This window comes from Macrotis lagotis, chromosome 2 (genome assembly GCF_037893015.1).
Source record: "Macrotis lagotis isolate mMagLag1 chromosome 2, bilby.v1.9.chrom.fasta, whole genome shotgun sequence".
Classification (NCBI taxonomy): Eukaryota; Metazoa; Chordata; class Mammalia; order Peramelemorphia; family Peramelidae; genus Macrotis; species Macrotis lagotis.
This window is the reverse complement of record NC_133659.1, coordinates 260,287,832-260,312,337: the sequence shown is the minus strand read 5'-3', so window position 1 is coordinate 260,312,337 and position 24,506 is coordinate 260,287,832. Positions and strand designations below refer to the sequence as shown.

At 36.1% G+C, this 24,506-nt stretch overlaps 2 protein-coding genes and 1 pseudogene across 2 annotated transcripts; all 3 read left to right on the top strand.

Moving 5' to 3' along the window:
* Positions 1–7,810: 7,810 nt before the first annotated feature.
* On the top strand, positions 7,811–8,764 carry LOC141512198 (olfactory receptor 6C2-like). Its single transcript, XM_074221035.1, has one exon. The coding sequence runs from the start codon at positions 7,811–7,813 to the stop codon at positions 8,762–8,764; it is 954 nt and encodes a 317-aa protein (XP_074077136.1).
* A 6,331-nt stretch (positions 8,765–15,095) lies between these two features.
* LOC141514893 (dnaJ homolog subfamily A member 3, mitochondrial pseudogene) lies at positions 15,096–16,827 on the top strand (annotated as a pseudogene).
* A 2,246-nt stretch (positions 16,828–19,073) lies between these two features.
* LOC141511647 (ATP-dependent clpX-like chaperone, mitochondrial) lies at positions 19,074–21,110 on the top strand. The gene is given in 6 exon segments (XM_074220759.1): positions 19,074–19,118; positions 19,120–19,326; positions 19,328–19,577; positions 19,580–20,023; positions 20,026–20,243; positions 20,246–21,110. Coding segments are annotated over 6 exon segments (1,875 nt in total). The 3' UTR covers positions 20,957–21,110.
* Positions 21,111–24,506: the final 3,396 nt, after the last annotated feature.

The following is a 24,506-nucleotide window of genomic DNA, read 5'->3' as shown; positions in this document are numbered from 1 at the left end:
GCCTAAAATAGAGAGAAAAAAACGAGATCTTCCAAGCATCCCTGGGACATATGTGGACAGTACTTGCTGCCCTACTCTCCCAAGCTATCTCAGCTTTTTCAGAGTTCAGATCAAAAATCCTTAAAACAAATTGGAGAAAAGTAATGAAATGGTAGCTTTATAATATAATGGTGATTGTTGTAAAATGAGCCAATAGTTTTGCTATATCTGCCTATCCCTAAAGGCACTGACCTTGAAACTGCCTGTTGAACATCTTTTTTCTGGATTAATTATATTTCAGGATCATTAGTGACTTTTGAACTTAGGTCCCCCAAGGACCCTTTTGTTTATGTGCTTAGTTGATCCCCAAGCATCCACAGCATACTGAACAGATCAAACAAATATCCTCATTTGTTCTCATAATTTGAAGGGAACTCTCCCTGTCCAGAAAGGTTGAGTATTTTTCTCAGTCACAAACAGAAGATCTTAATATTCCCATTTGTTTTTAGTGGTTTTATCTTCATTTTAGTTATCTGAAACACCTGGAAATACTGCCCATATTTTAAGTAGGGCATGACCTCTCATTCTTTTCATTTTAGATCTAAGGAAGAGAGTTATGAGCCTTTAGTATTTTGGAAGACAGAAATTTAGCAGAATTCTTCCCAGTCCAGTCTCTGCCCAGGAGTATATCATTGTATTTATACAAAACTGAGTATGGTCAGAAGTTTATATGCAAATCTTTAGAAACACCTCAGTGATTCTTTTGAGTCACACAAAGGGGTTTTTGAAGTTAAATTTCTCACCAGGGTTATGAAGAACAGTAAGAAAAGTAAGTATGAAAATGGTTTGTTCTACTTCTGTAAAGATGAAACATTAGGACTTTATATTTTATAAAAGAAAGCACAAAATCTGTTAGTTATTAGGATTTGAATCATGCTTATGATCTATACTGATTATGTGAGTTTGGTCAAGTTATTTAAGCTCTCATAAGACTGTTTCAGAGCAGGTGGCCACCTGCAGCAGAGGAAAAGTACAATGAAATGAAAAACTTAATCCAAAATATTTTAATGGAAATTTCAGGAGGGGACTTAGTGAGTTATTTTTGAGAACTTCTTTTATCTAGATAACAGGTCCTTTAATTTTTATCTTGATGGAATTGGAATTATGGGCAGGGCATATTTTCTATGTAGACTGTGTCCAGTGGTGATTTAATGGTGAGAGTTAAGAAGTATCATTCCCCTTGAGGAGTTGAACTTATGATGCAACTTTCAAGATGCTATTATATGTATATAATATATTTATACCTTTTCAATCTGAATTTTAATTATTTAATCTAGTTTTATTACCAAAGTATTCTCTTGTTTTATGGTAAAGAGGGTTTTGTGGTGGATTTGGGTTCTAATTTCAATTCAAATTATATCTTTATGATATAAGGCAAATCACTTCACCCTAGTAGTCCATGCCTTCCTATATATCACATAACAGGGAAAGACTACATGATCTCTAAATCCTTTAAAGGAAGTTAATTCAAATGTTTTTAAAAACCTGTTCACACAGCTCTATGTTAGGCTCTGAATTAAAAAAGATAGAAGGGTAAACACCTTTATTCTCAAGGAATTTACATTTTACTGGAAGACAACATTAATACACAAAGGAAAATAAAATATTACTTGAAAAAGAAGAAAGCATCAACTAGGGAATAGCTGAGAAATCATTGTTAATTACCTTCCTGAAATTTATTGAACCATTTTTTCATGATATATTTAGTTAGATGAGTTCATAGGGAAACCTCAAAACCCCATTAAAAGGCTTCCAAAAATAATTATTATAAGCCTAGTCCCATTATTTCATTATACAAATGAAGTTACTAAGACTAGGAGAGGTAAAATGCCTTGTCCAAGGTCATACAGTTGCTAGACATTTTAGTTTTGAATCTGGATCCTCTGACTAGAGTTGCCAAAGAGTAGTCATCACACCTACAACTTTTAGACCTTGTTTAGTATGTACAAATGTCTTGCTCTGCCTTTTAAGTCAGGGCACAATTTTCTCCTAAACAAGAGCCTGCAACATTTCCTAAAATCTCATGTTTAGTAATTGCTAACAGTCCTTAGAGAATTAACACATTAAATGTGATTTTATCCTACATGATTGTAAGATAGCTTCACAAAATCTCTAGAGCTAACATCCTGGCTGCACAGTGGACTTGGATTAAGAAAGAGTTTAATTCAAATTTGTCCTCAAGCACTTTGAACCCATGTTATGCTGAGAAAGTCATTGTTTTCAGCCTCAGTTTCCTTGTTGGTAAAGTGATAGCAATTATAATAGCAACCATTTCTCAGAGCTATTCTGAAGATGAAATAATATTTTAATTTGTTTTGTATCTTTTAAAGTGTTAATAAATGCTCTTATTTTATCTGACTAATCTTTGACAGTGTAGAACTAGCATTTTAGCATCAAGTGCAATGGGGTAATCTTGCAGTGTGACACTGTCCAGAGAAAGCAAACCTGGTTAGGGTGCTACAACAGGTAAAATATATATATTGAGTCACTGGATATGGATATTAAATGAAAGATATCATTTTCTCCCAAGTGATCATTGGCTGTACACCATTAAATACTGAACTCCAAGATCTTACCTATTGCCTCATATCTGTCTTAACACTTTATTCTGCACATTATGAATTAAACATATTGAGAAAATTGAAAATAACTATGTTACTGAAATGAATTTCCTTTCTATAAATCAGGGATTCCTATAAATACCCTTTGGGGATCTTGATGGGAAAAAATTTAAAGCAATTTCTTTTAAATCTCATTAATTAAACTGTTAAAATTGAAGTAGTTCTTTTAAAATATCTTTAATTTATTAATTGATTAATTAATTTGTGTTTCCTGAGAACAATTCTTTTTCATTCACTTATGCAGAAAATTCAATAACTCCAACAATAAAGACTGGGACAATTTGAGTAACTAAATATACTGCAATTAATTATAATAGAACAGCTATCAAAAACAGAAATACAGAGTCCTAATATCCTGTTTTGTTTTGTTTTAGTTTTAGTTTTTGCAAGGCAATGGGGTTAAGTAGCTTGCCCAAGGCCACACAGCTAGGTAATTATTAAGTGTACAAGACTGGACTTGAACTCAGGTACTCCTGACTCCAGGGCCAGTGCTCTATCCACTGTGCTACCTAGCTGCCCTAGTATCCTGGTTTTCAATCACTCTTATAGACAGAACAGAAACATAAGATTTTAATAAGAAAGAATGTTCTGAAATTCTTAGAACTTGAAGAAAAAAGATACAGTTATATGGTAAAGTGTGATGACTACTCTTTGGCAACTCTAGTCACAGTATCCAGATTCAAAACTTAAATGTCTAGGAACTGTGTGACCTTGGACAAAGCATTTTACCTCTTCTAGCCTTACTATCTTCATTTGTAAAATGAAATATTAGGACTAGATGGCTTCTGAAGTCCCTTACAGCTCAATATTTTTTGACCATGTGACACTAAGTTTTATGTTCATTTTTGAATTTCATCATAACCAATATTCCTCATAGACAAGAGTCTACCAGAGCCTAGGGAATATGATCCGAGAAGCAATGAAAAATGCTTCCCATTGCCTTAAAGTTGTTTCTTTCACCCAACATCCTAGTTTGTTAAATATTATTATTTTTAATAATTCCTTTTTTTAAAAAATTAATTTTTAACATTAACTTATTTTAAAATTTGTTCCATACTCCCACCTCATCTCACTTAGAAAGAAAACAATAAGATATAATTCTATTTGTTAAATCACTTAAAAACATATTTCCATATTATCCTTATCACAAAAAAGAAGTGAGAAAATAATATTTCAATATGCACTCACAGTCCATCAGTTTCACCTCTGAAAGCATATAACTTTATTTTAGATAAAGTCATATATCACATTTGAACAAATTATCCAAATCTTTGATAATTGCTATAAATTTATACAGTGCCCCCTTAGCTCTGCTCACTTCACTTTGCATCATTTTTTTCTGAAACCACTCCTGTCCTCATTCCTTAAAGCACAATTGTGCACCAACTCAACTATATTCCACAAATTGTTCAATCATTCCCCAATACGTGATCATCTCCTTAATTTATAATTCTTTGCTGTCATAAAAAATGAGCTAATATAAAATTTTTGTCTATGTCATTTCTTTTTATTTTTGTTTGATCTCTTTGGGATATAGACTAAGTAGAGGTATCACTATGTCAAAGTATTTGCAAAGTTTGATAGTCTTTTGGGCTATTGTTCTTCAGTATCTCTGGACTGGGGGACTAATTGGCATAGTAGACAGAGATACCTGAAGGCAGAAAAATCATCTTTGTGAGCTCAAATTTCAGATTATTAGCTATGCAGGTCCAGGCAAGCTCTTTGGCTCAGTTTTCTCATCTGTAAAATGACCTGGAGAAAGAAATGGCATGCCACTTCAGTATCTATCAAGAATACTCCAAATGTGACCCTGAAGAATTGGACATAACTGAAATGATTAAATAAGGAACAGTAGCACTAGTTCACAGTTTTTTGATGTACCTATGCCCTATAATTTCCTCCAGTATCTGTCATTTCTGAAAGATGTGTTGTGATACCTCAAAATTGTTTTAACTTGTGTTTCTCTCATCAATAGCTATTTAAATATATTTTTTTCCATATCATCCTAGATTTCTTTGGCTTCTGCCTCCAAATACTGCCTTTTCACACTGTTGGATCATTTCAGTCCATAATTTGACTCAGTTACCCAAATAGTTGAGAAATTGCACCTTCATTAGAGAAATTTGTATAAAATTTTTATATTATTTCTTGACTATGGTGCCTTTTACAAAATGTAGCTTTCCTAACTATCATTTTAAATTAAGTTTTTGCTTTTGCCTTGTGTGAGATCATGACTGTAAGTCTTGCCTTTTTTACTAAAGTTGTGAGAAAAATATTAGATTCTGCTCCAACTTTTATCTTAGCCCTTTGTGTGTGTGTGTTTTTCTTTCAAGTATGCCTTTTGTTGGTTTCTGATTCATTTTGCAATCTGCTTCCATTTTATGCATTAGCTCATATCATTCATGTACACAATGTACACATTCATGCACACGAAACACTATCTCCATTCTATTTTCTTCTCTTTAACATTCTTTCTCTTTTTTTAATCTTGTCCCTGCTACAAAGTCTGTTTAATTCTGGTCTCTCTTAATCTATTCTCCCTTTTTAATTCCCCACATTTCTTATCATATATCCCTTCTATTTCCCTATTAGATAGGTTAGATTTCTATACCTAACTCATTATGCATGTAAATATATACACATATAAGTAAATGCATGCATTTACATATGTGTGTACAGACACGGGTATATCTATCTATATCAACATCTGTTTATTTATATCTATGTCTATACTCTTCTCCCTTTGAACCCATTCCAATGATAATGAGGTTCAAGCATTACCTATCATGCTCCATCCTCATTTTCCCCTTCATTATAAATACCCATCCTTTGCATGCCTCTTTTATTTGAAAAATATTTCCCCAGTCTAACCTCTCCCTTCCCCCAGTACATCTCTCTCTTCTTTCTTCATTATTTTTTTGGGGGGGAATCATTCCAATGCAATCATCTCACCCTCATATCTACACAAAATTTTTACTTCTTTAATAATAATAATATCTATAAAAATGAGTATTTTTATCTCACTTACCTGCCCATGGAACAGAAATTCTTAGCTTGAAGTATCTGTAAAGTTGGATTATTTTAAAATTATTTTGATAACTATAATTCAATAGAATTTGTTTCCTTTGTACTCTTTTGTCTTTTTTAGTCACTTAAAAATATAATTCTAAGAAGGGTTCAAATGACTCACCAGACTTCCAAGGGAATTAATGACACATACAAAAATGATTAAGAAATCCTGCCATAGAATATTGAATACAACATAATAATAGCAGCACAATTGTACTCTTTCACAATCATATGCCACTACTTGTTCAACCAATTTCCAGGTTGATGGGCTCTGTTTCTAACTCTGCAACCAGGGGAAAATAGCCACTTTAAATATTTTATCCACATGGATTATTTTTCCTTCTTATCTTCTCTCTTTGGAATATAGACTTGATATTGATATTGTTAGCTCAAAGTGTTAGCATATTTTTGTTGCCCTTTGGAAATAGTTCCAAACTGCTCTCCAGAATGATGGAACCAATTAATAACTCCACCAACCAGAAACAACCATTTCTGGGACCATGTTGCCTGGAACACTGCATACACTATAGAGGCTCTCTGCTATGCTTGTAGATATATATATTGTGTATTGAGTTTTTCCTGCAAAACCTGGTCTCTTAAATGGTAGTCAGTCTCCTTTTCTCTCACTCTTTGGCTTATTAGACCTCTACCACAGCACAGAAGAAAATTTATCTACAAAACTTAGATTTGTCTAATTTCTAAAGTTTCCCCATAAGAAATAGAAATTAGGTGTGGAATTGATACCTTTTCCTTCCTTATTTGCTCCTTTTTAAAGCAATAGTGAATATAAAAAGGCTCTTATAGACACATTGCCAGAACCTTATGCAATTGATATAAGTACTGTTACACTATCCTGAAAGGTTAAGCCATGTATCAGATCATGAAGAAGTTTGCAGCTAAAAAGGAAGTAATATATTTGATCTTATCACTCTCTTTAATTCCATGTCTTCTGGTAAGTCAAAACAGATCGTGGCATCCCAGAGGTGGGGGGTTTATCCTAGTCAAGAGTCCTCTAGGTAGTAAACAGGACCACCTTCCTAAAGGGCACCATTACATTGACAAGACCAAAGATCCCTGTACTTATTGGACTTAAAAGATCAACTCTTAATATGGACTCATCCTCAAGATCAGTGTTCAGTTACCTATTCTTAAATGTAAACCCAAAGCTGAATAGGAATTCAGGAGACCAAGATGAAGGCTCAATTAGAAGCAGCTAGGAATTCTGTCTTTGCCAAAGAGCTCAAGACCTGAATGAGCCTACATGGTTTGGAAGACATATATTTCTATACACAGTCCAACAAAAAGATAAGACATTTTGTATGCTGCTGCTACTACTACTACTACTACTACTACTACTACTACTACTACTACTACTACCACTACTGCTGCTGCTACTGCTGCTGCTACTACTACTACTATTTTTTTTGTTTTTTGCAAAGCAATGGGGTTAAGTGACTTGGCCAAGGTCACACAGATATGTAATTATTAAGTGTCTGGGGCTGGGTTCTGACTCCAGGACCAGTGCTGAGCCACCTAGCCTCTCATACTACTACTAAAAATAATAATAATGATAATAATAATAGCACATATTTCACTCTCTGTGAAGAAGCAGTAATGGTGGTATCAATAATGGTAGTAGTTGCAGTAGCAGAAGTAGTAGTTGTTGGTAGTAATAGTAGCTGGTAGTAATAGTAGGAGGAAGAGGAGGAGTGGAGAAGTATAGTAGTAATAGTAATGTTGGTGGTGGTGGTAGTAGTAGTGGTGGAGGTAGTGGTGAGTATGGTAGTGGTGGTGGTGGTGGTGGTGGTGGTGGTAGTTGTGGAGTGGTGGTGCTAGTGATGGTTGTTGACACAGTCTAAAAATATTTAAGTGAAAACTCCCTATTCATACACTGCAATTCATCTGAGACAACCAGCATATTTATATGATTTCTTGCCAATTATGAGAAGAAAAGTCACACAAGAAATTTAAGTATATTTTTCATCCAAATATCATTTCTAAATTTGCTTACATGCTCCAGCTTCAATTCAATCTCTTTTTTTACCTTGGTATATAGGTCCTTCAGATGTAAGAAGTCAAGAATGAGAAATTTCACAGGAGTAACAATATTCATTTTAAGAGGGCTCACAGATGATCCACAGCTACAGGTCCTACTTTTTATTTTTCTGTTTCTCACCTACATTTTAAGTATAATTGGAAACTTGACAATCATCACCCTCACCTTGCTGGATCCTCACCTTAAAACTCCCATGTATTTTTTCCTCCGCAATTTCTCCTTTTTAGAAGTCTCATTCACAACTGTCTGTATCCCCAGATTCCTATATAGCATGTGCAGTGGGGACAATACTGTGACTTATAATGCTTGTGCTACTCAATTATTTTTTGTCATTCTCCTGGGTGCAACAGAATTTTTTCTTTTAGCTGCTATGTCCTATGACCGATATGTGGCCATATGTAAGCCTCTTCATTATACAACCATCATGAATAATAGAGTCTGTACTACTTTTGTCCTATGTTGTTGGCTAGCTGGGCTCATGATTATCCTTCCACCACTTAGCTTGGGCCTCCAATTAGAATTCTGTGACTCAAATATCATTGATCATTTTGGTTGTGATGCATCTCCCATCCTACAAATCACTTGTTCAGATACACAGTTTATAGAAAAGATGATTTTGATCTTTGCTATTTTGACATTAATTATCACTTTGGTGTGTGTGGTTCTGTCCTATACCTATATTATCAAAACAATTCTAAAATTTCCCTCTGCTCAGCAAAGGAAAAAAGCCTTTTCCACCTGTTCCTCCCACATGATTGTTGTTTCCATCACCTATGGAAGCTGTATCTTTATTTATATCAAACCTTCTGCAAAGGAAGGGGTGGCTTTGAATAAGGTTGTGTCAGTGCTCACAACCTCAGTTGCCCCAGTGATGAATCCCTTCATTTATACACTCAGAAATAAACAAGTGAAACAAGCCTTTAGGGACTCAGTAAAAAAGATTGTATTTCTCCCCAAAATAATAAGAAAACTGCCATGATTGAACTGTCAAGTCATATGAGAAAAACTGAATGATCACTATGATCACTGTTTGGATGTATTCTGGTCAGTCTATACTATTTTTTTGTTTTCCTAATATACTGCCTGGTCTTTACAATCCACTTTCTATTGCTTCCAAGGTTTGTTGTTCTTTGTTCTCAAAGAGTATCAAAGACATAAGGAAAGTGTTGTCTTAACTTGCAAGTGAATCAGATTAAAGTGAGACTGGGCTATACAAAGTCATCAGTCTCAATCTCTTCTCCAGGACTCTCAAGGCACATCAATGAACAAGTCATTATCTTCCCCTCCTCTATTAAGGTTTCTACCTTTAAGGGGAATGAAAAGGAAGTTTCAAGAAATTTATGAATGCCTATTCCACAAAGGTGCATACTCTCATAATCCAAAGAGAAAATTAACAATACAAATAAAATTATGCCTGTGACTTTTTGACATCAACAAGTATACATAAAAATGGAACAAATTTCCCTGTGTTTCTTTTAAATACACTCTCATCTATAACAGTGGAATCAACAATTTGGACTTTTCCACCCAGTAGCTAATGTCCTATATGGCAAAGTGGAAATGACATTCAGGTATTATGGCTGTGTCTGGATTAGGCAGTCTCTTCTGAATGTTCTTTTATTTACTAGCTCACTGAAAGAGAAGAAAAGCCTTGAATAGATCAAAAAACCTGATCTTATTTGCAAACCAGCCACCAATTAGAAATGTGATCTTAGAAATGTTAACTTAGAGAAAGTGAAAGTTTTAGACCAGAAAGTCTGTGATGTTGCTTTCATCTCTAAAATTTTGCTATAAGTAGGAACGACTTGGTGATACTTCAACAAAGCAGGAAAGTTAAGAGTTAAAAAGGGAGATGTAATGAACTGTGGGGAAAAGTTGGCTCAAACAAATAATGCTCTGATAGTGAACTACATATGTAGGGATCAGATATGATTAAGGCAATTCCTACTTAAGACTGCATGATCTCAGTGTCTTCTTTCTCCAGATGATCCTCATGAAATTAGCTTCAGGGAATGATGTTACAATGAATGGAACCTTTGTCTATTCTGACTTCTTGTCAGGCACTTTTGCTGATCTAACCCTTATAAGATATGGTAACTTGACTGAATGGGTCAGTTCATTGATGAGCTGGTTTAAGACGGGTGATCATCTTCTAAGTTAGCTTCTAAAAATCTACTGCTATTGGACTGCACTAGATCAAGGAACAGCAGGTTGCACTATTTCTGAGGGTCTAATGTTGCTGATTTGGGCAAATCATTTATGTATCTTCTTGCATGGCATCACTGTTGATTGAGGTGACATAGTTGTAGCAGATCTAAAACTATACTATAAAGCAGCAGTCATCAAAACTTGATGGTAATGACTAAGAAATAGAGATTAGAATAGGTATGAAAGAAACAGTATGAAATGATTATAGCAATTCATTTTTTGACAAACCAGAAGATATTAGCATCTATAATAAGAACTCACTATCTGACAAAAATTGATGGGAAAACGGGAAAACAGTGTGGCAAAAACTAGGCTTAGACCAGCATCTCACACCCTATACCAAAATAAGTTCAAAATGTTTAATTTAGACATGAAGGGAGATAACTCAGACTGATTAACAAATCAAAAAATACTTTGTCTATTGGATCTATGGAAAGGGGAGAAATACAAGACCCAAAAAGAAATAGAGTACATTATAAAAGTCATATTGAGACAAACCTTTATAGTATACACATAACCTACAAGGGCAATAAAACAAACACTCACCACACACATACACACATTTTAAACACTTTTTTTTAAAAATAGAAAGACATCTCATTTCTTCATATGGGTTCTGATGGATTCAGTTTTCCTTGCCTAATCACATAGGACTCAGAGCTCAAACTTAAAATTCTGTTTTATAATTATTCTGTGTTTCTGTAAAGATGTATTCTTATCTGGAATATTATTCTATTATATGAAATGATGAGCGGGATGTGTTCAATAAAACCTCAAAAACACATGACCAGATGCAGTGTGAAATGCACTGTGTACAAAGTGATAGCAATATGCTAGAAAGATCAGCTATGATTGACTTAACTTTTCTCAGTAGTGCTGTGATACAAGACAATTCTGAAGAATTTATGATAAAAATGCTAAGGAGACATCTGGCCAAGATGGTGGAGAGAAGACAGGCACTGTGCTAAAGTCTCCTGCTTTCCCTTCAGAAATAATAAGAAAGAAACCTCTTAATAGAAATATAATCACTATGATAATACTCTATGATGAAGCAGGATTTATCCCAGGAATGCAGGGTTGGTTGAATATTAGGAAAACTGTTAGTTTAATTAAGTATATCAATAGTAAACCTAAAAGAAATAATATGATATCAATAGTCACTGAAAAAACCTTTGACAAAATACAGCACCCATTCCTACTGAAAACATTAGAAAGTTTAGGAATAAATGAATTGCTCCTTAGAATAATAAGCAGTATCCATGTGAAACCATCAATAAGCATTATATGTAATGGTGTGTGATAAGTTAGAGGTATTCCCAGCAAGATCAGGGGTGAAATAAGGATGCCTGTTATCACTACTACTATTCAATATTTTGTTAAAAATATTAGTTTCAGCAATAATAGAAGAAAAAGAAATTGAAGGAATTCAATTTGAGAAGGAAGAAACCAAACTCTCACTCTTTGCAGATAACATGATGGTTTACCTAGAAAATTCTTACAAAAAAAATCCTCTAAAAAACTACTAGAAACAATTAGAATCTTTAGCAAAGTCACAGGATATAATGGAAATCCCATTCAAAATTATTTCAGATAATATAAAATACTTGTGAGTCTACCTGCCAAGGCAGACTCCGAAACTCTATGAAAACAACTTCAAAACACTTTTCTCACAAATAAAACTCATGGATAGACCAAGTTAATGTAATAAAAATGACAATTCTACCTAAATTTAACTACTCATTTAGTGCCCTACCAAACAAAATTCCAAAAAATTACTTTAATAAGGTAGAAGAAATTGTAAATATATTCACATGGAGAAATAAATAGTCATGAATTTCCAGGGATTTAGTGAAAAAAGTAGAGAAGAAAGTGGCTTAGCCCTACCAAATCTAAAACTTTATGGTATTGCCTAAGAAATAGAGTGGTGGATCAATGTAATGGATTAGGTGCAAAAGACACAGCAGGAAATGATTATAGTAATCTGCTGTTTGATAAACCCAAAGAGTCCAGCTTCTGGTATAAAATCTCTCTCTTTCATGAAAACTATTGGGAAAGTTGCAAGTTAGTATGACAGAAACTTGAATTAGACCAACATCTCACACAGTATACCAAGATAAGATCAAAATGGGCACAGGATTTAGACAAAATAAAAAGACAGTATTACAAGCAAACTAAGAGATCAAAGAACAGTTTACCTGTCAGATCTATGGAAAGGGAAGTAGTTTATGACCAAGGAATAGATAGAGAACATCATTAAAAACAATCATGATAATTTTGATTACACTAATTTAAAAAACTTTTGCACTAACAAAGCCACTGTAACCAAGATCAAAAGAAATGTAGTAAATTGGGAAACAATTTTTACAACTATTATTTCTGACAAATGACTCATTTCTAAAATATATAGAGAACTGAGTCAAATTTATTTTTAAAAAAACATGCCATTCCCCAGTTGACAAATGATCAAAGGATATACAGAGGCAATTTACAGATGAGGAAATCAAAGCAAACCATAGTCATGGAAAATTGCTCTAAATCATTACTGATTAGAGAAATGCAAATTAAAGCATCTCTGAGGTACCACCTCACACCTCTCAGACTGGCCAATTTGACCAGAAAGGACAATGATCAATGTTTGAAGGGATGTGGGAAATCTGGGACACTAATACATTGTTGGTGGAGCTTTAAACATTCATCCTCTCTGGAGAGCAATTTGGAATTTTGCCTACAGGGCAATAAAAATGTGCATACTCCCTGAAGAGAATGTGGAAATGGGTAAAAACATCAATTTTACAAAAATATTCATAGCAGCCCTGTTTGTGGTGGCAAAAAATTGGAAAGTGGATGAATGTCCATCAATTGGGTAATGGCTGAACAAATTGTGGTATATGTATACTATGGAAAACTATTGTTCAATTAGAAACTAGGAGGGGTTGTAATTCAGAGAAGCCTGGAAGAATTTGCGTGAACTGATTCTGAGTGAAATGAGCAGGGCCAAAAGAACACTGTATACCCTAACAACTACATGGGGGTGATAATCAACTTTAATGGACTTGCTCATTTCATCAGTGTAACAACAGGGATAATTTTAGGGTATCTTCAATGGAGAAGACCATCCATATCCAAGGAAAGATTGTGGACTTTAAACAAAGAACAAAGACTATTGTTTTTAATTTAAATTGTTTTTAAAAAGGGTATCTTATTATGCAATTTTGCTATCTCTTTTATTTTTTTCCTTAGTGGATATTATGTCTCTCTCAACACATCCAATTTTGATCAATGTATAACATGGAAACAATGAAAGACTATCAGGCAGCCTTCTATGTGGGGGTGGGGGAAGGGAAGTGTGATTGCAGGGAAATTTGTAAAATTCAGAAAAGGGAAAAAAAGAAACAAAAAGAATGCTAAGAGGCAGATATATGGTACAGTGGATAGAAGATGAGTCAGAGGACTTGAGTATAAATCTGACCTCAGACCATTCACATTTATTAACTGTGTGAGTTTGGACAAGTCACTTAATCCCATTGACCCACAAAAAAGAAATGCTATCCATGGTCAGAGAAAGAGTTTATAATATCTTAATATAAATTGAAACACACTTTTTTATAGCTTTATTTCTCTTAAAGTTCCTTGGGCAGGAGGGAGGGGGCAGGGGGAGGGGGAGGTAGGTCTGATTATTATGGAAATGTTTTCCATGACAATCTATTTTTAACCTATATCATACTGGTGATTTTCTCAATTATGGGAGTTTGAAGGAGGGAAGAAGGGAGCGAATTTGAAGTTCAAATGTTTTAAACAATGAATAATAAACATGCTTTCACATGTAAATGGGGGGAAATGTGCTAATTAAAAAAAAACTGATTATCTAGTTTAACAACAAGTATTCTTCAGATAAGTGCCTTATCTAATAGCTCATAATTTAATGAATATGAGAGCTGGATAATATCATCCAGTGAAGCTTAATGCATTATCCATGGATTATTCCAATTCAAACTATGTGTAAAGTCTACGAGAAAAGAAGATTAGAATGATATTCAATATATAAGTAGATCATGTAAGGGACAGCTATTTATTTCCTCTAAAGAAATAAATGCTTATCTTTTAAAAAAGAAAGAAACAAAGAAAGAAAGAAAGAAAGAAAGAAAGAAAGAAAGAAAGAAAGAAATGCTTAACACAAATATTCTCTTAAGCTTACATTATTTAAAAACTTTTTAAAAATGACACCTTAAGCAGAAGCAGTTCTACCACTATAATAATACTCATCCAAAATGCAGAGACTTGATACATCAAAATGTGAAAAATCATTCAAATAATAATAGCATTCAAGAACAGAAACAGGGGCGGCTAGGTGGCGCAGTGGATAAAGCACCGGCCTTGGAGTCACCGGTCTCAGATATTTAATAATTACCTAGCTGTGTGGCCTTGGGCAAGCCACTTAACCCCATTTGCCTTGCAAAAACCTAAAAAAAAAAAAAAAAGAAGAAGAACAAAAACAAAAAAGAATTTCAATAATATAATAACTAGCAAGAATTCAATTAGTTTACTTTTTTAAGGTTTTTTTGCAAGGCAATGGGGTTAAGTGGCTTGCCCAAGGCCACACAGCTAGGTAATTATTGTCTTAGGCTGGATTTGAACTCAGGGACTCCTGACTCCAGGGCCAGTGCTCTATCCAGCATGCCACCTAGCTGCCCTATTAGTTTACTTTTAAAAAATATTTTAAAAACTTTCTTTCCTTTCATTTTTTGTTTTGTTTTGTTTTTGTAAGGCAGTGGGGTGAAGTGTCAAACAGACAGGTAATTGTTAAGTGTCTGAGGTCACATTTGAATTCAGTTCCTCCTGACTCCAGGGCCAGTGTTCTATCCACTGCGCCACCTAGCTGCCCCTCCTTTCACTTTTAATTAGATAATCTTTTTTTAATTTATTTTTATTAAAGATATTATTTGAGTTTTACAATTTTCCCCCCAATCTTGCTTCCCTCCCCCCCCACAGAGAGCACTCTGTCAGTCTTTACTTTGTTTCCATGTTGTACCTTGATCCAAATTGGGTGTGATGAGAGAGAAATCATATCCTTAAAGAAGAGAAGTCTAGGTCCCCAAGCCAAGATGGAGGCGAGGTGCTCCTCACGCTGGTTGTCGCTGGCTGTGGGGACCCCCCCCGGCTGCCAGCCATGGTGGGGAAAGGGGCTAGGGCACCTGGGGAGGGCCCCGTGGTGGTCTCTCTGGGTCGTAGGCTAAGTGGCACCGCCTTCACGCCTTGGCTGGCGGGGTCTGTGTCCCAGCGAGACTCCTGACATTGAGACCCAGCAGCAGCCTCTCAGGGATAAAATGTTACCCTTTAATTTGTACTGCTCCATTTCATACAAGTTCCCCTTCTTCAGCCAAAGACGATTATTATCAGATATTAGGAGTACCCCGAACTGCCAGCCAGAAAGAAATCAAGAAAGCCTATTATCAGCTTGCCAAGAAATACCATCCTGACACGAATAAGGATGATCCTAAAGCTAAAGAAAAGTTCTCACAATTAGCAGAAGCCAATGAGGTTTTAAGTGATGAAGTGAAAACCGTATGATACTTACGATTCAGCCAGCTTTGAATCTGGAATAGGAAGTTCTGGACAGAGCTACTGGCGAGGTGGCCCTACTGTTGACCCAGAAGAACTCTTTAGGAAGATCTTTGGGGAGTTTTCAGGATCTTCATTTGGAGATTTCCAAAGTGTATTTGATCAACCTCAGGAGTATATCATGGAATTGACATTCATTCAAGCTGCAAAGTGTGTTAACAAAGAATTTACTGTGAACATTAATGACTCATGCGAGTGGTGTGATGGCAAAGGAAATGAACCTGGCACCAAAGTTCAGCAGTGTCATTACTGCAGTGGCACAGGAATGGAAACCATAAATACAGGCCCTTTTGTGATGTGTTCTACATGTAGACAATGTGGAGGCCGTGGATCCATAATAACTACTCCTTGTGTAGTATGTAGGGGAACAGGACAAGCCAAACAGAAGAAGAAGGTCGTGGTCCCAGTACCTGCAGGCGTGGAGGATGGCCAGACTGTTAGAATGCCTGTAGGGAAAAAAGAAATTTTCATAACATTCAAGGTTCAAAGAAGTCCTATATTTAGAAGGGATGGAGTAGATATCCACTCAGACCTCTTTATTTCTGTAGCTCAAGCTGTCCTTGGTGGGACAGCCAGAGCTCAGGGGCTATATGAAACAATCAATGTCACAATCCCTCTTGGAATATAGGTTGACCAAAAGATTCGAATGAGTGGGAAAGGCATTCCTCGGATTAATAGCTATGGATATGGTGACCACTACATTCACCTAAAGATTAAAATTCCCAGAAGACTGACAAGTAGACAGCAAAGCCTGATGCTCAGCTATGCAGAAGATGAGACTGATGTCGAAGGGACAGTAAATGGTGTCACAAATACAGCTGCTGGCAAATGGTCCACTGGAAACTAGACAGAGGAAGTCGTTGCAGAGACACATCATTTTGTCTGTTGGACTGGAAAATGAAAGGACTCCAGATCAATAGTACAGCAGCTGCATGCAGAGGCTCTCTGACATAGTTCAGCAACAATAAAATCATGTGACAAATTTCCCCTTAGAATAGGGTTACAAGTGGATGGATTTATCAATAAGATATGCCTTAACTCTAAGATAGACCCTGATATCTTAACAGATAATGCAGATTTCCTGTCCGTGGGAAGGTAACCAAAATCCTTCTGACTCTGCATATAGTAGAACAATTACATGCTTCTTATGGAGCCAAAATTTTAATTTGGAGTTGGATATGTTGGGAATTGTTGCTATGAAATTATAAAAAAAATAAACAAGAAAAAACACCTCTGCCCACAGCTTAAAATGAAGTCTTAAGCTGCATACAGCTGTGAACTAATTAACTTTTCACTTAGCAACTCTCCTGAGGAATTTCTCCAAGTAAATCCATCCCTATTGTCTTTTTTCTCTAGGATCCTATACACAGCATGCCTTGACAGTGAATTTTCTGTCTAAAAAGGTATGTCAAGAGCTATTCAATTTTTCCCTTCATCACAACTGTTTCTGTGTGTCATTGTTTTCAAATCCTAGGAGTACAGTTCATCTAATAAAGTAAGCACTTTGTGATGTGGTGAAGGTATCTAATGATCTAAGAAGATTAATGGTGGGGGTGATGGTTAAAGTATTGACTACAGGACATAATTATCATTATAGAGTTATCATTACACAGGTAACCTGTCACCCTTACCACTTAAGTTTTGACACTTAAAGCCAGACTTCAAGTCTACTATACTGCCCTTGTACCAAGTCTTACTCTATCCTCTGTCCCCAAGTGGATAGAGTTTAAGCTGAGCTCTTGCCAACCATGGTTCTTCAATTACTGTCCTTGCATTGTTGGCATCATCAGAAAAGTATCACTAAATCATTAAATTATTTGACTTTTAAGAATCATCATCTCTTCATATACAAGTGTTTGGTTTTTTTTTTAAAAATAGCGATCTAACCAGTTTCAGGTTTTCAAGTTAAACTATAGCAAAGTGTATTGTTTCCATAGTAGCCACAGTTTTGTTGAATATTGTGGCTTCTAAGTGTTTAAAAAAATACTTATGCTAAAAATCAGTTAATGAAGAATGTTTCTGAATGGTTCCACTTTATTTCCTTTTTAATTTGCTTAAAATAAAGCCACTCAATGTCTAATTTAAAACATGTAAAATGATTCTGTATCAATGTAAATGAGATAATCTGCTGCAAAAAGATACTTGAAAACCTAAAAAAAAGAGAGAAGTCTAAGAGGTAACAAGATCAGACAATAAGATATCTGGTTTTTTTTCCTAAATTAAAGGGAATAGTCCTTGCACTTTGTTCAAACTCCACAGCTCCTTATCTAGATACAGATGGCACTCTCCTTTGCAGACAGCCCAAAATTGTTCCCGATTGTTGCACTAATGGAACGAGCAAGTCCTTCAAGGTTGAACATCACTCCCATGTTGCTGTTAGGGTGTATAGCGTTTTTCTGGTTCTGCTCATCTCACTCAGCATCAGTTCATGCAAATCCCTCTAGGCTTCCCTGAAATCCCATCCCTCCTGGTTTCTAATAGAACAATAGTGTTCCATGACATACATATACCACAGTTTGCTAAGCCATTCCCCAATTGAAGGACATTTACTTGATTTCCAATTCTTTGCTACCACAAACAGGGCTGCTATAAATATTTTTGTACAAGTAATGTTTTTACCCTTTTCCTCATCTCTTCAGGGTATAGACCCAGTAGTGGTATTGCTGGGTCAAAGGGTATGCACATTTTTGTTGCCCTTTGGGCATAGTTCCAAATAGCTCTCCAAAAGGGTTGGATGAGTTCACAGCTCCACCAATAGTGTAATAGTGTCCCAGATTTCCCACAACTCTTCCAACAATGATCATTATCCTTCCTGGTCATATTGGCCAATCTGAGAGGTGTGAGGTGGTACCTCAGAGAAGCTTTAATTTGCATTTCTCTAATAATTAATGATTTAGAGCATTTTTTCATATGGCTATGGATTGCTTTGATCTCCTCATCTGTAAATTGCCTTTGCATATCCTTTGACCATTTGTCAATTGGGGAATGGCTTTTTGTTTTAAAAATATGACTCAGTTCTCTATATATTTTAGAAATGAGTCCTTTGTCAGAATCGTTAGTTGTAAAGATTGTTTCCCAATTAATTAGATAATCTTAACCAAAAAAGTTCTTAAGAAAACAGAATAATTCTTATTTTTATTGGAGCAAGGGACAATTCCTCAGATTGAGGATTTTGCTTTTATATTGTGAAACAGGGATCATAAAATAAGAATTCATATTCACAGTAAATCATACACAGAAGCGGAGGAAGGGAAGGGGGTTGGTTAGCTATCTCCCCGGCGGAGCCGGCGCTGCGGAGCGCCAAGAGCGGGGCGACGCGCCCTAGCGACGGGGCGAGCGGGCTGTGCGCTGAGCGCCGGGCGGCCCTAGGTGGCCTGAGTCCAGCCGGAGAGGACGGCCGGAGCGGGGAGGAGGCCAGGCCCGGGAAGCGGCGGCGGGGCGGCCCCGGCCTAGGCTCAGCGATGTCCGGCTGCTGCGCTTGTACCTGCGCGGCCGCGCGACTCATCCACCCCCTCGCTCGGCTCCGCGCACAGAGGTATTTCTTGTGGACGAAGTCACTTCCCAGTCTTAGGAAGGCTAGGGACTTTTGAAACACAGATTCTTCGAAGAACTCCTTTTAGAACTTTTTCAGAAACACCAGCATACTTTGCTTCAAAAGATGGGACTAGCGAAAATGGTTCTGGAGATGGAAATAAGAAACCAGTGAGTGAGGGAGGGCAGTAAAAAATCAGGCTCTGGAAGTTCTCGGAAAGGAGGAAACCAGCTGAGATGTCCAAAATGTGGCGATCTGTGCACACATGTAGAGACTTTTGTGTCTTCCACCCGGTTTGTGAAGTGTGAAAAATGTCATCATTTTTTTGTTGTGCTATCTGAAGCCGACTCAAAGAAAAGCATAATTAAAGAGCCTGAATCAGCAGCAGAAGCTGTAAAATTGGCATTCCAACACAAACCACCTCCTCCCCCAAAAAAGACAAATATGTTGTTGGTCAATCATTTGCCAAGAAGGTGCTTTCAGTTGCTGTGTACAATCATTACAAGAAAATTTATAATAATATCCCAGCTAACTTAAGGCAGCAAGCAGAAGTTGAGAAGCAGACATCATTAACTCCTAGAGAATTAGAAATAAGAAGACGGGAGGATGAGTACAGATTTACAAAATTGCTTCAGATTGCTGGAATTAGTCCACATGGTAATGCTCTAGGAGCATCAATGCAGCAACAAGTGAATCAACAAATACCTCAGGAGAAACAGGGAGGTGAAATCCTGGATTCTGCCCATGATGACATAAAACTTGAAAAAAGTAATATTTTGCTTTTGGGACCAACTGGGTCAGGTAAAACGTTGCTGGCCCAAACACTAGCTAAATGTCTTGATGTACCTTTTGCTATCTGTGACTGTACCACCTTGACTCAGGGGGATATGTAGGTGAACATATTGAATCTGTGATTGCCAAATTACTACAAGATGCCAATTATAATGTAGAAAAAGCACAACAAGGAATTGTCTTTCTGGATGAAGTAGATAAGATTGGCAGTGTGCCAGGCATTCATCAGTTACGGGATGTAGGTGGAGAAGGCGTTCAGCAAGGTTTGTTAAAACTATTAGAAGGTACAATAGTGAAAGTTCCAGAAAAAAAAATTCCCGTAAACTTCGTGGAGAAACAGTGCAAGTCGATACAACAAACATATTGTTTGTTGCATCTGGTGCTTTTAATGGTTTAGACAGAATAATCAGCAGGAGGAAAAATGAGAAATATCTTGGATTTGGGACGCCAGCTAATTTAGGAAAAGGCAGGAGGGCTGCAGCAGCAGCAGATCTTGCCAACCGAAGTGGGGAATCAAATGCTCACCAAGATATTGAAGAGAAAGATCGTTTATTACGCCATGTGGAAGCCAGAGATCTCATTGAATTTGACATGATTCCAGAATTTGTGGGACGGTTACCTGTGGTGGTTCCCTTGCATAGCTTAGATGAAAAAATACTTGTACAGATTCTTACTGAACCACATAATGCAGTTGTTCCCCAGTACCAGGCATTATTCAGCATGGACAAGTGTGAGCTGAACATTACTGAAGATGCTTTGAAGGCTATAGCCAGATTGGCATTAGATAGGAAGACTGGTGCAAGGGGCCTTCGATCTATCATGGAAAAGCTGTTACTAGAACCAATGTTTGAAGTACCAAATTCTGACATTGTATGCGTGGAAGTTGATAAAGAACTTGTAGAAGGAAAGAAGGAACCAGGATACATTAGGGCTCCAACTAAAGAGTCATCTGAAGAGGAATATGTCTCTGGAGTTGAAGAGGAAGGATGGCCTCGGCAAGCAGATGCTGCAAACAGTTAAACACTGTCAAACCTTTATCCCATAGAAAATTCTCCCTTTTGTTTTAAGATCATAACTGGCTTTACAGTTTGACATTTAAGGCATTGGGTCTATTCTGGGTACTATACATGGTCAGAAGCCTTTTAGGATAAGAATCAGATCATGTATTATTGTAACATCACATTGATTTTATGCAGTGGGCATTATGTGGACTTGAATGGCACAATGTTCAAAAATAAATGTACATTTTATGGTTCAGTTTTTTTTAAATATGCTTTAACAAGATTCTGAAGAGTTATATTAAGCAATGCAGGTGTTGCCAGTAACTAATGAATTTTACAATAACGTTACACTACAAATAAATTTCCTTAAAAACTGAATATTGATATACCATTAGTTCAACTTTTTCACCCATTTGTTTCCTGAAAAGATTAGACTTTTTTCAATTCACATTTGAAATCAAAATGGATACTGATGGTGACATATTAGTAATGGAAAAGTGCCCAAGATTACTGAATTTTGGTATTTAGGCCGCTTTGCTAATTCTTGACACCATCTTACCAATTGATTTCAGTTTAAAAGGCATTTTGCTTATTGGCCTTTTGATTTATTAGTCATTTGAGATGCATTTCAATGCAATGAAAAAGCAGATGGAATTGGAATCTTGGTAAATTTCTCACAGGAAAAACAAATGAGTATATGGCATGTAGGTATATTTAAATTTTAATACTTTTAATATTGTGCAATTTATCTAAAGAGCTAGTGTGCATCAGTTTTTTTGGTGCTGGATATTTATCCAACCTTCTATTTTCTTATAAAGTTAAAACATCAAAGAAAAAATGTACATTTTTTTTCCTGTAATCTGTAGTGAATTTGTTCATACAAAAATGACTTCTAAGTTATTTGTTCTCATTTGGTCATCGTTGATTTGGGATTTACAGCAAAAAAAAAAAAGGAACAAAACTGAATCCCTTGGAGGAATTAAATATGAAAAAAATGGTCCTTTAGGAGAAAACTTAGGGAATTAGTAAAGGATATTTGATTTTATTTTAAAATATTAAAATTTTCAGATACTTTTTCAAGTTTTTCCCTTCCTGCTAAGATGTTGCTGCAGGCTTGTTATTCATAGTTCATTTTTTAAATTTGAATTTAACACTGATTTTAAATATTTATTTTCATCATTTAGCCTGCATACCTTAAGGATGCGGATATTTTTTCCCTCCTGCACTCTTGTCAGGAAGAAAAAAAAAACATTAAGGTCTCACAGTTTAATTACAAGCCCTCATCCTGTCCGAAGAGCCAGTTTCATTAGGGCCACTGTAATTAATTAGATTACATGACTTAGATAATAGAATTGTGAAACCTTTATCTATAGATGGGATGGGGACAGAGAGGCCCGTTCGAGTCAAGGTTGTGTAGCAGGGAGCGGGAGCGGGAGCGGGAGCGGGAGCGGGAGCGGGAGCGGGAGCGGGAGCGGGAGCGGGAGCGGGAGCGGGAGCGGGAGCGGGAGCGGGAGCGAGGTTCCTGCTTCAGTCTCCCCCAGTAATGGTACAAGTTACTTTCAGGAAACCCTTGATGCTGTGTTGTAACTTCATTCATTACTCTCTTTTATTATAGAGTTTTCCTGTTTGTAGAGCGGGAAAATCAAAGTAGATTTTAATTCTTTTGAGGATAATCCTCCAGAAATGGACCGGGGAGACAGTGACAACAGCAAAGCAACTTGCATTTCCCTTTTGTAAGTTGTTTATAACATTGCGATCGATGTTTTTAAATCAGACACAAATGCATTGTAACTACAATTTGTACCTTATGTTTTGGCATTTGAATAAAACAAAGCTATTAAAAGAAAAAAAAAAGAAAGATGTTGAAATCCTAATCACTGCTCAAGACAAAGCTTCAATGCTACCTCCTCTATTATCTTCTGATTTCTTTAGCTAAAAGTGACTTTCTGTCATTATCATACAAAACTCCATAAACATTTTGCTTATACAAATCTACTTCATAATATAATATCAATATATTTATAAATAATATTTCATATCTTCAATCACACTTGATTTTTATTTGGTTTTTGTCTTGTGACACCAATAAGTATTAACATTAATACTAATACTGCAGTATCTTTTGGCCATGAGCTTAGTTGTTATACAATTATAAGATTAGAAGAGATAGTGAAAGATTATCTGCTCCTTTCACTGCTTCCATTCAAAAAGAATCTATCCTTTGGGGGGAATCTTATAATTTCCTTCCATGTGTTCTGACTAGTATTCATCATACAGGGATAGTATGTCATAGTGGATGGTAAGTTGGCCATGGGAGTCAAGAAGGCTTGGGTTCAATTTTCACATCATACACATACCAATTAGCTGGGTGACCCTAGTCAAGTCATTTTACTTAGCAGTGCCCCAGAAAACTTTCTAAGATTCAGTTGCAGAGCAGATCCTAATTTGCATTAATTGAGGAATCTTCCTCATCAGGAGTTTCCTACCCTAGTGAAATCACAAATCCAATTCAAAAAAGAAATTTTCTTCATATGAATAAGGAGGAGACAATATTATAGAGAGGTATAAATGTTACAACTACCATCAGAGGACATGAGTTCAAATCCTAGTTATTAACTTCCTGTGTAACTTTGTTTATATCTCTATAGATGTTTTCTTATCTATAAAAAGGGGGAGTCAAATTAGATGATCTCTAAGGTCCTTTGCAATTCTAAAACCATATCACTTTTAAGAATATTTTTTTTTAGGTTTTTGCAAGGCAAATGGGGGTTAAGTGGCTTGCCCAAGGCCACACAGCTAGGTAATTATTAAGTGTCTGAGACCGGATTTGAACCCTGGCACTCCTGACTTCAGGGCCGGTGCTTTATCCACTACGCCACCTAGCCGCCCCAATAAGAATATTATTAAGTTACTTTTAGTACTTATTTGAATTCTGCCTTAGATTTAGAAAATTAGTAAAATCATGGAGGTGATGTTCAACCTTGAAGGACTTGCTCATTCCATCAGTGCAACAATCGGGAACAATTTTGGGCTGTCTGCAAAGGAGAGTGCCATCTGTATCCAGATAAAGAGCCGTGGAGTTTGAACAAAATTCAAGGACTATTCCCTTTAATTTAGGAAAAAAAAGATATCTTATTGTCTGATCTTGTTATCTCTTAGATTTTTTGTCTCTTCCTTAAGGATATGATTTCTCTCTCATCACACTCAATTTGGATCAATGTACAACATGGAAACAAAGTAAAGACTGAGAGATTGCTTTCTGTGATGGGGGAGGGAAGTAAGATTGGGGGGAAAAATTGTAAAACTCAAATAATATCTTTAATAAAAAAAGTTAAAAAATAAAATTAGTAAAATCAATAAAAACAATTTTGATATTTTCCTCTATTATCAATTTCTTTTTTTTTAAACTTCACTCTGGTCATTGTGAAAACAGACTTATTTGTATTCAAGAGGTTAATGTGAGGGACACTAAGTGACAGTGGATAAAGCACCGGCCCTGGAGTCAGGAGTGCCAGGGTTCAAATCCAGTCTCAGACACAATAATTACCTAGCTTTGTGGCCTTGGGCAA

Excerpts from the sequence above, each read along its gene's own strand:
- LOC141512198 (XM_074221035.1), top strand. The coding sequence starts at position 7,811 with ATGAGAAATTTCACAGGAGTAACAATATTCATTTTAAGAGGGCTCACA.